This window comes from Nerophis ophidion, linkage group LG03 (genome assembly GCF_033978795.1).
Source record: "Nerophis ophidion isolate RoL-2023_Sa linkage group LG03, RoL_Noph_v1.0, whole genome shotgun sequence".
In the NCBI taxonomy this organism is placed as follows: domain Eukaryota; kingdom Metazoa; phylum Chordata; class Actinopteri; order Syngnathiformes; family Syngnathidae; genus Nerophis; species Nerophis ophidion.
In genome coordinates, this window is record NC_084613.1 from 36,695,275 (window position 1) to 36,710,370 (window position 15,096).

General features: G+C 41.8%; 1 protein-coding gene across 1 annotated transcript in view; it reads left to right on the forward strand.

Annotated features, from left to right (window-relative positions):
• Positions 1–15,096, forward strand: part of tpo (thyroid peroxidase) — a 91,627-nt gene that overhangs the window by 33,565 nt on the left and 42,966 nt on the right. Inside the window, exon 6 of the mRNA XM_061895058.1 lies at positions 5,048–5,248. Within this exon, the coding sequence (XP_061751042.1) occupies positions 5,048–5,248 (201 nt within the window). The remainder of the gene's footprint in view (positions 1–5,047; positions 5,249–15,096) is intronic.

Consider the following 15,096-nt stretch of genomic DNA (forward strand, 5'->3'; position numbering starts at 1 on the left):
ATTGGGTCTGTTCCTGTCTCTGACCATACTCTCTCCACCCCAGCAGACGATGGCGTGGAACACCGCAGAGGCCACCACACTGTATATGTTCCTTTTACTTTTTATTCATAGCTGCATGTAGAAGTGGCTGGTTGTATCAGCTCCGCTGCTTTAATGTCTTTCATGTCCTTTTTTTTTGATGTTTGATGTTTCCTTTTTACACACATGTAAGAGGGATGTGTACTATGGCTATAAGTTGTTTTATTCCCCCTTGGCCTCAGTCTGGACCCCCGCTCCAGAGGCCCAGGCTTACACTGATCTTTTTTCATTTTATTTTATTTTAATCTTTTATTTTTTCCTCCCATTCCCCCCCTTATTTACCTGTATCTCACCTTTTTTGTAAGGGGCGCTGGAAGCCGGCAGACCCGTCAGCGATCCTGTTCTGTCTCCCTGTAATACAGCGTTTCTCAAAGTGGTAGGGAATAGAGACATGACAGGTGGGGCGCGAGGAACGGGAGGAAATTTCACTTTAAATTTAAAAAAAAATGTATATTCTCAGATTTTTTTTTTTTTACTATGCTTTCATTTTCTATACACACTGTAAATCACTTTGTGATTCTGTCTGTGAAATCCGCTATATAAATACATGTAAATTACTTATTTTTCCTGCAGGCTTTACATTTCTAGGTAGGAGCGAATGTTTGACAGACATAGCAACAGTAACTAATAGGGGCGGGGCTAAGCGGAAAAAACCTTCGCGCGGATGGGTAGCAGGCTAATGTGTGGACCACAATTACACAAAATGGATACATTTGTGACTCGCACCTCAAAGGTCGTCGAGCCAGAGCCAGCGCCTGCAGAGAAACAAAAATCTGACGGCCTAATCAACCAAAAAGCCAACCGAAAAGAAAATATGATGAAGGGTATCTTGCTCTTGGCTTCACGGCAGCGGTGGTGGGGGCAGAGGAGAGACCCCTGTGTGTTCTCTGTCTAAAACCGCTAGCAGCAGACAGCATGAGTCCCAACAAAATAAAGAGACACCTGGAGACCACACACCCCAATCATGTCAATAAGCCACTTGATTTCTTTCAAAGAAAACTGGCAGAGTACCGTCAACAGGAGAAGCGCATGGTAAAAGCTGCATCAGTAAACAGTAACGCTCAAATAGATTAGATTAGATTAGATAGTAGGGGCTTCACGGTGGGAGAGGGGTTAGTGCGTCTGCCTCACAATACAAAGGTCCTGCAGTCCTGGGTTCAAATCCAGGCTCGGGATCTTTCTGTGTGGAGTTTGCATGTTCTCCCCGTGAATGCGTGGGTTCCCTCGGGTACTCCGGCTTCCTCCCACTTCAAAAGACATGCACCTGGGGATAGGTTGATTGGCAACACTAAATTGGCCCTAGTGTGTGAATGTGAGTGTGAATGTTGTCTGTCTATCTGTGTTGGCCCTGCGATGAGGTGGCGACTTGTCCAGGGTGTACCCCGCCTTCCGCCCGATTGTAGCTGAGATAGGCGCCAGTGCCCCCCGCGACCCCGAAAGGGAATAAGCGGTAGAAAATGGATGGATGGATAGATTAGATAGTACTTTATTTATTCCGTCAGGAGAGTTCCTTCAGGAAAATTACAATTTTCAGCACAATCCCATTCAAGATCAGACAAACATTAAAGGGAGACAGAACAGGATCGCTGACGGGTCTGCCGGCTTCCAGCGCCCCTTACAAAAAAAGATGAGATACAGGTAAACAAGGGGGGGAAAAAAAAATAGAAGATTAAAATAAAATAAAAAAATCGGTCTTAGCCTGGGCCCTGGAGAGGGGGTGCAGACTGAGGCCAGGGAAAAAAACAACAACTCATAGCCATAGTACACACCCCTCTTACATGTGTGTAAGAGGGAAACATCAAAGAACACATAGGACATTAAAGACATTAAAGCAGCAGATACAACCAGACACTTCTACATACAGCTATGAATAAAAAGTAAAAGAAACATATCCACTGTGGTGGCCTCTGCGGTGTTCTACGCCATTGTCCGCTGGGGTGGAGGGAGGATGGCCAGAGACAGGAGCAGACCCAACAAAGCAACCAGGATAGCCGACTCCACTCCCGGCCAGTGTCCAGTCAGCATGGATGAGCGATGATACGTCCAAGGAGACTGAGGTGTCCGACACCTGCTCACCCAGACAAGACACCGCGAAGCCTCTCCGTCCCAGCGCTCAGTGCCAGCTCCGCAGCACTGTCCCCTCATCCGCATCTCCTCCAGTCCCTCCAAAGCGACTCCGATGTGGCAGAGACCCAGCAGCTGGTCTCCATGGCCAAAAGGCTCCCGGGAGGCAGATCGAGAAGTCCACAAAAAAAGCACCACAGAGGTCACGAAAGTGACACCCCTTGTCACACAGTCCCAAAGGGTCCCGGACCAAAAGGCAAAAAAATATAATAACACATGAAAACAAGAGGGAAACACAAAAGGATGATACAAGAGCACAGAGCTCCTGCCTACAGCAGCCACTACAGCAGCGCCATCTTGGAAAAAAATGGCTTCATATAGAGTTGCATACAGAATTGCACAATGCAAAAAAGCACAGACAATTGCTGAGCAGCTCATTCTCCCCGCTGCAATAGACATAGTGTCAGTCATGCTTGATGAGACAAGCGCAGCAAATTAAAAGCTGTCCCGCTGTCAAACAACACAGTTGCGAGACGTGTATGCGACATTGCAATTGATCTTGAGGAATAACTCCTAGACAAATTAAAAGAAAGTTGTTTTGCTTTACAAGTGGACCAAGCTACTGACAGCAATAAAGACTGCCTGTTCATCGCATACATCCGCTTTGTGAATGGCGAGTCACTGTGCGAGGATTTGCAAATGCATAGCTCCTCCTTTTTTTTTTTGCAAAGATTGCAAAGTGACACTTTTATTTTATTTATTAATGAACTTGATGCAAGTTATTTGATTTATTATTAAACTTGATGTAAGTTATAACACTTTTATTTGATTTATTATTGAATTTGATGCCAGTTATAACACTTTTTTTATTTATTATTGAATTTGATGCAAGTTATAACACTTTTGTTTTATTTATTATTGAACTTGACGCAAGCTATACCACAGCTGCACAGTTATTTTATTTATTATTGAACTTGATGTTATTTTATGTTATTGAGTTTGAATGTATACAACTTGATGTTACTTGATTTTCAATAAATTTGAGCATGTTAAGCTTGGCATTAGCGTTCTGGTGGGGCTTGAAAACTCTGCCTTGTCCAAAGTGGGGAATGACAAAAAAAGTTTGAGAACCACTGCTGTATGTTTGTCTGATCTTGAATGGGATTGTGCTGAAAATGTTAATTTTCCTGAAGGAACTCTCCTGAAGGAATAAATAAAGTACTTTCTATCTATCTATCTACATATATATTTCCAAGATGGCGCTGCTGTAGTGGTTGCTGTTGGCAGGAGCTCTGTGCTCTTGTGTCATCCTTTTGTGTTTCCCTCTTGTTTTCATGTGTTATTATATTTTTTGCCTTTTGGTCCGGGACCCTTTGGGACTGTGTGGCAAGGGGTGGCCTTTTCGTGACCTCTGCGGTAATTTTTTGTGGACTTCTGCATCTGCCTCCCGGGAGCCTTTGGGCCATGGAGACCAGCGGAGTCAGTTTGGAGACACTGGAGGAGATGCGGATGAAAAGACAGGGCTGCGGAGCTGGCACTGAGCGCCGGGACGGAGAGGCTTCGCGGTGTCTTGGCTGGGTGAGCAGGTGTCGGACACCTCAGTCTCCTTGGACGTATCCTCACTCATCCATGCGGACTGGACACTGGCCGAGAGTTGGTTGCGGCAGAGAGTGGAGTCGGCTCTCTTGGTTGCTTTGTTGGGTCTGCTCCTGTCTCTGGCCATGCTCCTTCCACCCCAGCGGACGATGGCGTGGAACACCGCAGAGGCCACCACAGTTTATATATTTCTTTTACTTTTTATTCATAGCTTTATGTAGAAGTGGCTGGTTGCATCAGCTCCGTTACTTTAATAGCTTTCATGTCCTCTGTGTTCTTTGTTGTTTGATGTTTTCCTCTTACACACATGTAAGAGGGATGTGTACTATGGCTATGAGTTGTTTTTTTCCCTTGGCCTCAATCTGGACCCTCTCTCCAAGGCCCAGACTTGGACCGATTTTTTTAATTTTATTTTAATCTTCTATTTTTTTCTCCCATTCCCCCCCCCACCTTCCCAACCCCAATTGTTTACCTGTATCTCACATTTTTTGTAAGGGGCGCTGGAAACCGGCAGACCCGTCAGCCATCCGTGTAATGTTTGTCTGATCTTGAATGGGATTGTGCTGAAAATTTTAATTTTCCTGAAGCAACTCTCCTGACGGAATAAATAAAGTACTCTCTAATCTAATCTATATTCCCATTAATTCCCATGAACGGTGCCCAACTTTGAATAATCAAAAAATTGTCAATATTTCCAAACTTCCCGAGCTTAATTTCCCGTGGTAATTTTTGGAAAGTTTCCCGAAATTTACCGGAAACTTTCCACATCTCTGATTTCTTAATATTATGAATTTTTTTTTTTTTTTTACAAATAAAGTCAACAAGTATTTTGTCAATAGTCTTACGTATATTTTGGTTAACATCCAATGAAAGCCTGGTGATACCTTATCCTTTGGAAAGCAAGGTTTTGCCTTTTAAGGATAAATCAATCTGTAGCCATTGGTTAAATATTTTCTTAGTTTTTACTACAATTCTCCTCAAAGCATGTCTCAAGAGCAAGTGAAGAGACAACTATTTTCTGAAAAAATTACAATATGAAAGTGACAATGAATAACAATAGAGCAATAAAACAAAACGTGAGGGAATTTTGGTGGAATGCATAAAATATATTTTATATACCTGCTACATACACACATTAGTTAGTTTCTGGACTTGCTAAATTGCAACCAATACTCTTTATAATGTTCATTTGAACTGGCTTATTCACGGTATCATTTTTATTCAGCTTTGTTAAAAACAGAATGGTGTGTCCTACTTTTCAATTTACTGTATCGTTTGGTTTTCAAAACAATTGATATTGTGTCAACAGGCATGGGAAGTCAGCAAGACCATAATGAAAAGCTTGTTTACATCTAAAGACGATGCCTACTCTCATATGCTGGTGGAATGGGGCCAGTATATCGACCATGACATGACCTTTACCCCTCAAAGCCCTGGAAAACTAACATTTTCACCTGAAGCTGACTGCATGAGCACCTGTAAGAATGTGCCTCCCTGCTTTCCCATCCAGGTAATTATACTGTATATCATCTAGAAACCTGTACAGTTCCAAATAGACATTTTCATATACTCTTCAGTAGAATGGATGAAATCCATTTGACATCATGTATTACTAACTAATGAACCGTTCTTTTTGTAGTTTGGAATGATTATTGCATTTTTCATATTCAATTAATTTTAAATGTTCACAATTTTTACTTACTAAGGAGCTTTTTTAGCCTTAAACAACTTCTTGCATACTTCTGGCCTAGTATTTGGGACAGGTATTAAATAATCACTGATTACTGTGCGCTTTTAAGTAATTTAGTTTTTTTTCCCTTTATATTACACCTTAATAAAGCATTAACGAACGCATCACTCTAAAACCTTTTTACAACTGCTAAAATCTAACATATGTATTGAACACTTTTTATACCTTAAAGCCCCATTTATGGACTTTTAGTTTTGGTTGACTTTGGTGGCGCCCATGGACCAAGGCGGTAGTGCTTTGCCAGAACACCACATTTCCCACAATGACTAGTGGCACGTAGATGTTCACATCGACTTCCAACTTTTTAATGAATGGGGAAAGGGGGAGTGACGTATGCCGTAAAGCAAATCAATATATTTGTAGTTTTTTGTGTGGCCAGGTTTCTGCCGCCCTTTTCAAATCTGCTAAGTGCCACTAAAAACAATAGAGACCCCAATAGGCCATGACAGAGGTGCCATTCAATTAGTTGTAAGTCCATGTAGTATCACAAAAGTTATGAAAATATTTTATGAAGGTTGAAAAGTTAATTTGTGCTTCTTTAAAAAGGACCTAGAATAAATATAGTATTTTCTTACTAATGAATGTTGTCACAATTTTGAATACAAGTGCCAAAGGCCAAAGCATCAAATCACAAGCTTGCATGCGGCTTTTTAAACAAGCATGAATAGGTCTATTCGATTGATGTAGACTGCATACAAAAAGCTGGTTTTAGCAACAATAATGTCATGTCGCACATCTCTGTTGTAATTTGCAGGCCTTGATTAGATAAAAATAATAATATTTTCTGTATGTGTACTCATAGCCTGCATTAAAGCTTGACTTAATGTTCAAACAAAAATGTCCACCTTGCTGTGACGTCACAATATAGCTAAACTGCTAACCTATTAATGCTTGATTAAAAAGTTGCATGCATTATTGGTGCCTTTTGTAATATGATTTACATACTGTGTATGTATATATATACATATATATATATATATATATGTATATATATATATATATATATATACACAGTATGTAAATCATATTTTACATATATATATACATACATATATATATATATATATATATGTATGTATATATATATATATATATATATATACACAGTATGTAAATCATATTTTAAAAGGCACCAATAATGCATGCAACTTTTTAATCAAGCATTAATAGGTTAGCAGTCTAGCTATATTGTGACGTCACAGCAAGGTGGACATTTTTGTTTGAACATTAAGTTCAAAAGGCAGCAATAATGATTTGTTTCTACATTGAAAACCCCTCCTTGTGGTCTCGATATAACCTGTTTTGAAAATGTACACTGTTTAAATACATACATCTTGAAGCTGTCAATGCTAGCCATATATATATATATATATATATATATATATATATATATATATATATATATATATATGTATATATATATATATATATTAGGGCTGTCGAACAATTAAAATATTTGATTAATCGCATTGTTGATAGTTAACTAAAAATTAATCGTTATAATCGCATAAACTTTGTGGTCAATAATAAGTGTACCCTAGACAGATAATTTTCAAGTTTTTTAAGAATTACTGGAAAATTAATTAGCTTTAATGAAATGTTTATATACATGCTTTTTGAAACAGCTCAACAGGAAAAAGATATAAACACGTTTTTGAAGAGAACAAAAAAAATATTTGCAGTGCGTTGGTCGCTTGCTAAATTTTGTATTTTGTAGGAATACAGAATTTGTAATGCTGCTTTAGGAGCACTTGCATTAAGAGGAGAGGAGTTACACTTCCAGTTTCACGCATTGATAACACAAAATGTGGATTGTTACGGTCATGCTTTGACTGTCAAAAATGTTTCTAATATTCTGTACTTTACATGTAGAAATAATTAGCCGTGGTATTTTATTTTGGATATGTTAAAAATAAAGCAAAAAAAACATACAAATTTAAAAAAAGGAAATTTTCTTGATAACATTACAGTAAGGTACAGAAATAGAAACAAATATTTCACAATGAAAACAAAACAAAAAAGAAAACAATACATAATGGTTGTTTTTTTTCCTATCCAAAAATGAGTGGGAAGAAGTTAATTTTTTTTTTTACGCCTACCCCCTATTTTAAAAATCAAACAACTAGCTTTTTTATCATCACTATCATTACCCAATGATAAATTTACCGGTCTTATTGCAATATAGCATCAATAATCTTTTATCCACTTTATTCACTTTTCTTTGACTCAAAAATACAGTACATACGTAGAATATAAACATACAGTCACATGAATACAAATACTAATTGATGGTAACACCAACCAATAACAAGTAAATATCTTTCCAAATACTAAGAATAATAATAGTAACATAAACATGTTGTGGTTGTTAGAAACCCTTGTTATTTTACATATTGAAAATCATGTCTTTGTATAATATTTTTAAACAAAATTAAGTTTGGACATACTTTTAATTTTGCATTCAAACTGTTTCATAATTTAACCCCAAACATGGAAACACAAAAGCTTTTTCGTGTTGTGCGTACATTTTAAATTTTAAGATTGAAATTACCCCTTAAATTATAACCTGCTACCCTTTCAGTTAAACATTTTTGCACATTTCCAGGCAGTGAATACTTTTTTTTTATATATATGTTATTTGTACTGTTTGTAGTTTCACAAGATCTTTTCATTTCAAAAGTTTTGAATGTAAGAAAAATGTATTTGTGTGATCCCTATATCCTCTAGTGTGCTTATGGAATTATTGCCCCAAACTTCTGCACAGTAGTGCGAGTTAAAGGCCTACTGAAATGAGATTTTCTTATTGAAACGGGGATAGCAGGTCAATTCTGTAGTAAAGTGACTTACTCCTTATAATGCTCAACTCGAACTTTTAATGCAGATCAGCACACAGATACATTATACACAGCCATTAACTCTACTGCTGTCAAAACACTACTCGCCCCGTTGCCTAGGAACCCGCCTGAACCCCCTAGTGGTGGTCACGGTGCAGCCTGATCAAAAATGGCACATTAACAATACAACATTCCCTCCACCCATAGTCCAGTCAAATATTCATAGTCCCCTCTTAGTGTAATACACAACCCCCAGAAATCACTGAGTCTGTGGGAAAACATAGTCCTTGAGATATGATGGAGGTTTCCTTTGGCGAGCGGTGCCCCTGACTCCCACTTCTGCATCCTGTGCTTGATCACCTGGTTCAGGCTCATCTGGTTCCTGATCAACTAGTTCCTGATCAACTGGTTCCTGATCAACTGCTCCTGGTGGTGCTGAACGGAAATCCTCTGGAAAACTGTCCTTGGATGTGTCACGAAGAGTTTCCTTCTGATCATAACGTGGACGGATCTGATCTTGATGTCTTCTCACCAGCTTGCCATCTTGAATTTTTGCTGTCCAAGACACTGGACCAATCCTCTCCACGAGTCTTGCCTGAATCCATTTCTGGCCCGCATATCCTCGTATGTATACGGCTTCACGGTCTGTGAACACTCGGTCCCTGGCCCTTTTGTCATGGTTCTGTTTTTGTTTTTCCTGGTTTGAGCTCACTTTGTCTGACAGTGCTGGCCTGACCGTGTCCAGCTGCGTTCGCAATCTCCTGTTCATTAGCAGCTCCGCAGGTGTGGTGCCGGTTGTAGTCTGAGGAGTTGATCTGTATTTAAACAGGAACCTCGACACCTTTGTTTCCACACTTCCCTCCCCCATCGTCCTGATGGCTTCCTTGAAGATCCGTACAGCGCGCTCCGCACAGCCATTTGGGGACGGGTGGTATGGGGCTGTTGTTACATGTTTTACGCCATTTTTTCTGAGGAATTATTCAAACTCTGCACTGACCAGACTTGGCCCATTGTCTGTAACCAGACTTGCTGGGATGCCATGCGTGGCAAATATGCTTCTCAATTTCTCAATAGTTATTGAAGAGGTTATGGACTGCATTGGGATGATCTCCATCCACTTGGGGTAAGCATCGATGACAATCAGAAACATTTTTCCTAGATTGGGCCCGCAAAAATCCAAATGTAGTCTCATCCATGGCTGATTTGGCCACTCCCAGGGATGTAGCGGCGCGGCCGGAGGTGTGGCCTGGTTAGCTTGACATGTATGGCATCTGCGCACTGCTGCCTCCAACTCCTCATCCATGTTGGGCCACCACCCGTAACTTCGGGCTAAGGATTTCATCCTTGAGACCCCTGGATGAGCTGCATGTAGCTCTTCCGTCATTACCTGCCGACTTGGAGGTGGTATTACCACCCTTGTCCCCCACAGAAGGCAGCCATCTTCCACACTCAGCTCATGCTGTCTTTTCATATACGGCTTCACTCGTGGATCAGTACATACCTTGGGCCAGGAACCATGTAACAGCCATTGTTGCACTCTGGACAAAATTGGATCTCGTCTAGTCCAGTCCCGGATCTGCTTGGCTTGCAATGGTGTGCCATTCATGTGTTCCATCAGCATTATTACCTCTTCCTCGCGTGGTGTACTGCTGGGCATGACTGGTACTGGGAGTCGGCTCAAAGCATCAGCGTTGCGATGTTTCGAGCCTTCCTTGTATTCTAAGGTGTATTCATAAGCTGCCAAAAGCAAGGCCCACCTCTGCATTCTGGCTGCCGCCAACTGTGGAATGCTTTTGCTCTCACCCAAAAGACCCAGTAGCGGTTTGTGATCTGTGACAATGGTGCAGTGCTTGCCGAAAAGGTATTGATGACATTTTTTAAGGCCAAACATGATGGCTAGTGCCTCCTTTTCCAATTGAGAGTGACCCCTCTCCGCCACTGTTAGTGAACGTGACATGTATCCAATGGGCTTCTCTGAACCATCTGGGAAACGGTGAGATAGAACGGTTCCCACACCATATGGCGAAGCATCACAGGCCAGATAAAGTGGCTTTCCATCATCAAAGTGTATCAATAATTTATCAGATTGAAGACACTTTTTTGCTGCCTCGAATGCTCGACTCTGATTCGTCGTCCATTTCCACGCATTTCCCTTTCTCAACAGTTCGTGTAAAGGCTCCATGATGGTGGATATGTTTGGCAAGAATCTGTGATAGTAATTTAGCATTCCAAGGAACGATTTCAACTGTGTCTGGTCAGTTGGCTGAGGAGCATTTACAATGGCTTCAACCTTGTCCGCCACTGGATGGATGCCGTTGCAGTTGATTTTGTAACCGAGATACACTACTTCCGGTGCCATAAACACACATTTTTGTCGTCGCAAGCGAAGGCCTGTAGCTGCAATTCTCTCAAGCACCGCTCCGAGATTTTTTAAGTGACTAGCATCATCCTTCCCTGTTACTAAAATGTCGTCCACTCTCACCACTACTTGAGGCAGTCCCTGCAATAGACCATCCATGGTGCGCTGGAAAATGCCTGGTGCCGAAGAAACCCCATACGGCAATCTTGTGTACTGGTATAGTCCTCGATGTGTGTTTATTGTGGTGAACTTCTTTGAGTCCTCATCTTACCTGAGTTGCTGGTAGGCTTGAGACATGTCCAGTTTTGTAATTTTTTTCCACCTCCTATCCCTGCTAACAAGTCCTGTTTTCGGGATTGGGTAGTTATCTAATTTTGACACTGGGTTTACAGTGACTTTATAGTCCCCACAGATTCTAGTTTTTTTTTTCCGGTTTTATGATGGGCACAATGGGGGCGGCCCACTCCGAAAAGTTCACGGGTTCAAGAATGCCTTCCTTCTCCAGCCTCACTAATGCAGCCTCAACTTTGTCTTTTAGTGCATATGGCAGTGGTCGAGCTTTGAAATATCTTGGCTTGGCATCTCGCTCAACATAGATTTTTGCTGAGGCCCCGACTAACGTACCCAGTTCCTTCTTAAAAACATCCTCATGTCTCGTGAGTAGCTCATCTAAGTCCTGCTGTATTCTTAACCTTAGGCTAAATACAGTATTCCAATCTATTTTAATTGCTTTCAGCCAATTTCTGCCCATGAGATTTGGGCCCTCTCCCTTTACCACCAGTAATGGTAATTGTTTAGCCTGCCCTCTGTAGCTGACTTGCACATGCAGTTTCCCTAACACTCCCACCTTGTCTTTGGTGTAGGTGTATAGTTTCACGTGTGTATGCTGGAGTCTTCCTCCCCCCCTCTTTTGATATGTGTCCTCAGTAATTATCGTCATACCTGCTCCAGTGTCAATTTCAAATTCAATGCATGTCCATTTATTTGTATGTGCTCTTTGAATGGTTCCACTTTCTCCTCCATAGTTAGGTTATAGAGTGTGTGTGCATATTCTACATTTTCGGTCTCATTTCCCAACCTGTAAGTTGCACCTGATGTTGGTCCTTCAGGTTTCCTTATCTGCCTGGCACTACGACATTTTCTGGCCAAGTGCCCCCTCTTGTGGCAATTGTGGCAAACTGCATCAACAAACCCTCAGTCTGTCGGCCCATGACTACCACCGCACCTGAAACAGCCACTCAGGTGGACTCGCCGATCTGCTCCTGCCTGGACTTTGTCGACCGTTCCATCTGCCCGAGTTAGTTGCAAGTCCGCCAGGTCCTTGGATGCTGTTTCCATCAATGTGGCCAAGTCAATGGCCCGTGCCAGAGTCAATTTTTCATCATCCTCAGACAACAAACGACGTTGGATGCGATCATCGTTGATACCACATACGAGTCTGTCTCTAAGCATGTCATCTAATGCAGTTCCAAATTTGCAATGTTCCGTGAGCCTCCTTAGCTCCGCGACAAATGAAGAAATGGACTGACCTTGTTGTCTCAATTTGGAATGAAATTTGAATCGTTCCACAATCAGACTGGGTTTTGGCGCGAAGTGATCCGTTAATTTCTGAAGCATCTCCGTCAATGTCATGTCTATATCCGCCGGCTTACCGGTCTGGCACAAATCTCGCAACACTGCATATACTTTGGCCCCACACGAACTCAGGAAAATTGCCTTCTTTTGTCCTTCGTCTGTGATTTTGTTAGCCACGAAGTAAAAGTCCAGTCGTTCAGCATACTGTTGCCAATCATCCGTAGCTTGGTCAAACTCCATTAAATTTCCAAACAACGCCATTGATGTCTTGATTTTTTTTCCCTCGTCGCCAATGTAGTAAAGTGGCTTACTCCTTATAATGCTCAACTCGAACTTTTAATGAAGATCAGCACACAGATACATTATACACAGCCATTAGCTCTACTGCTGTCAAAACACTACTCGCCCCGTTGCCTAGGAACCCGCCTGAACCCCCTAGTGGTGGTCACGGTGCTTCCTGATCAAAAATGGCACCTTAACAATACAACAAATTCTATGTGTCATACTTGATCATTTCGCGATATTGCCATATTTTTGCTAGAAGGATTTAGTAGAGATCATCGACGATAAAGTTTGCAACTTTTGGTCGCTAAAAAAAAGCCTTGCCTTTACCGGAAGTAGCAGACGATGACGTCACCGGTGTGAGGGCTCCTAACATCCTGACATTGTTTATAATGGGAGCCTGGACCAGCAAGAGCTATTCGGACCGAGAAAATGACAAATTCACCATTAGTTTGAGCAAGGATGAAAGCTTTGTGGCTCAGGATATTGATAGCGAAGGACTAGAAAAAAAAAAAAAGAAAAAAAAAAAGGAAAAAAAGGCGATTGCATTGGGAGCGATTCAGATGTTTTTAGACACATTTACTAGGATAATTTTGGAAAATCCTTTATCTTTCTATTGTTGCTAGTGTTTTAGTGAGTTAAATAGTACCTGATAGTGTGTTGACGCCAGTGTCTGAGGGAAGTCACGGCAGCTGCATGGACGGCGCAAGCTCCGCAGATCTCCGCAGATCTCCGGTAAGAGGCGACTTTTTACCACAATTTTCTCACCGAAACCTGCCGGTTGACAAGTGGTTGGGAACCATGTTCGCTTGACCGCTCTGATCCATAGTAAAGCTTCACCTCCGGGAATTTTAAACAAGGAAACACAGTGTGTTTGTGTGGCTAAAGGCTAAAGCTTCCCACCTCCATCTTTCTACTTTGACTTCTCCATTATTAATTGAACAAATTGCAAAAGATTCAGCAACACAGATGTCCAGAATACAGTGTAATTGCGCGATGAAAAGAGACGACTTTTAGCCGCAAGTGGTGCTGCGCTAATATGTCCCCTCCAACCCGAGACATCACGCGCATGCGTCATCATACGCGTCATCATTCCGCGACGTTTTCAACAAGAAACTCCGCGGGAAATTTAAAATTGTAATTCAGTAAGCTAAACCGGCCGTATTGGCATGTGTTGCAATGTTAATATTTCATCATTGATATATAAACTATCAGACTGCGTTGTCGGTAGTAGTGGGTTTCAGTAGGCCTTTAATGGCATTCATATCTGCATGACAATGTTTCAAACCATCTCTACATACTTATCAATAAAATTTAATATTCAGCCTATTAATCATTCTGCAATTGCGAATGATCAATCAGAACAGGTTATAAAACAATATGCCATATCGATGGTGATATTGTGTAGTGAACTGTAATTAGCCAATATGGGCTGCAGAGGGCAGTAGCCGGCATGCCTGCAGTATTAAACCTAGTCTCAGTGGTAGCGGAAAAAAAACCTAAATTATTCAAAGAGAGAAAGTACCGTATTTTTCGGACTGTTAGTCGCAGTTTTTTTCATATTTTGGCCGAGGTGCGACATATACTCCGGGGCGACTTATGTGTGAAATTATTTACACATTACAGTAAAATATCAAATAATGTTATTTATCTCATTCGCGGAAGAGACAAAGAAAATGTCAGCAATCGTCACACACACGTCAGCAATCGTCACATACACATCAACCAATAAGAATTCGGCGGGGGAGGGTCATGGCCGAAGTACATTGTGGGTCATGGAATGCTAACTTCAATATGCTATATGCTACTGCCGTAGCTATTAAAATGGATCATTTCATTGTTAGCGGTAACTTCTAAAAACTGAGAAGGGCATATGTGCACTTGGCACCAGGACACACTAGGCTACAGTTCCATGATCGACTTTGTAGTTGTGTTGTCGGATTTGCCGCCTCATGTTTTGGACACTCGGGTGAAGAGAGGGGCGGAGCTTTCTACCGATCACCACCTGGTGGTCAGTTGGCTGCGATGGTGGGGGAGGATGCCGGACCTACCTGGCAGGCCCAAACGCATTGTGAGGGTCAATTCCCACCTCCAGAAGAACTTTGAACATGTCACGAGGGCCGTCAAGCTGAAGAAAGAGTCCTATTGGGTTGCTTTTGGCTCATAGGACTCCGGAGGCAGTGGACAGGTACCGACAGGCCAAGCGGTGTGTGGCTTCAGCGGTTACGGAGGCGAAAACTAGAACGTGGGTGGAGTTCGGGGAAGCCCTGGAAAATGACTTCCGGACGGCTTTGAAACGATTCTGGGCCACCATCCGCCGCCTCAGGAAGGGGAAGCAATGCACTGTCAACATCGTGCATGGTAAGGATGGTGTTCTGTTGACTTTGACTGCGGACGTTGTGGATCGGTGGAGGGAATACTTCGAAGACCTCCTCAATTGTCAGGCTTGTCCCTGACAGTTTGGCCATGTTTTAGTTTTTCCTCTGCATTTGTCTTTGTTTCCTGTCAGCGCTCTTATTTTGTCCGTTTCCTGTTTGTCTCCATGAGTGCTGTGTCTC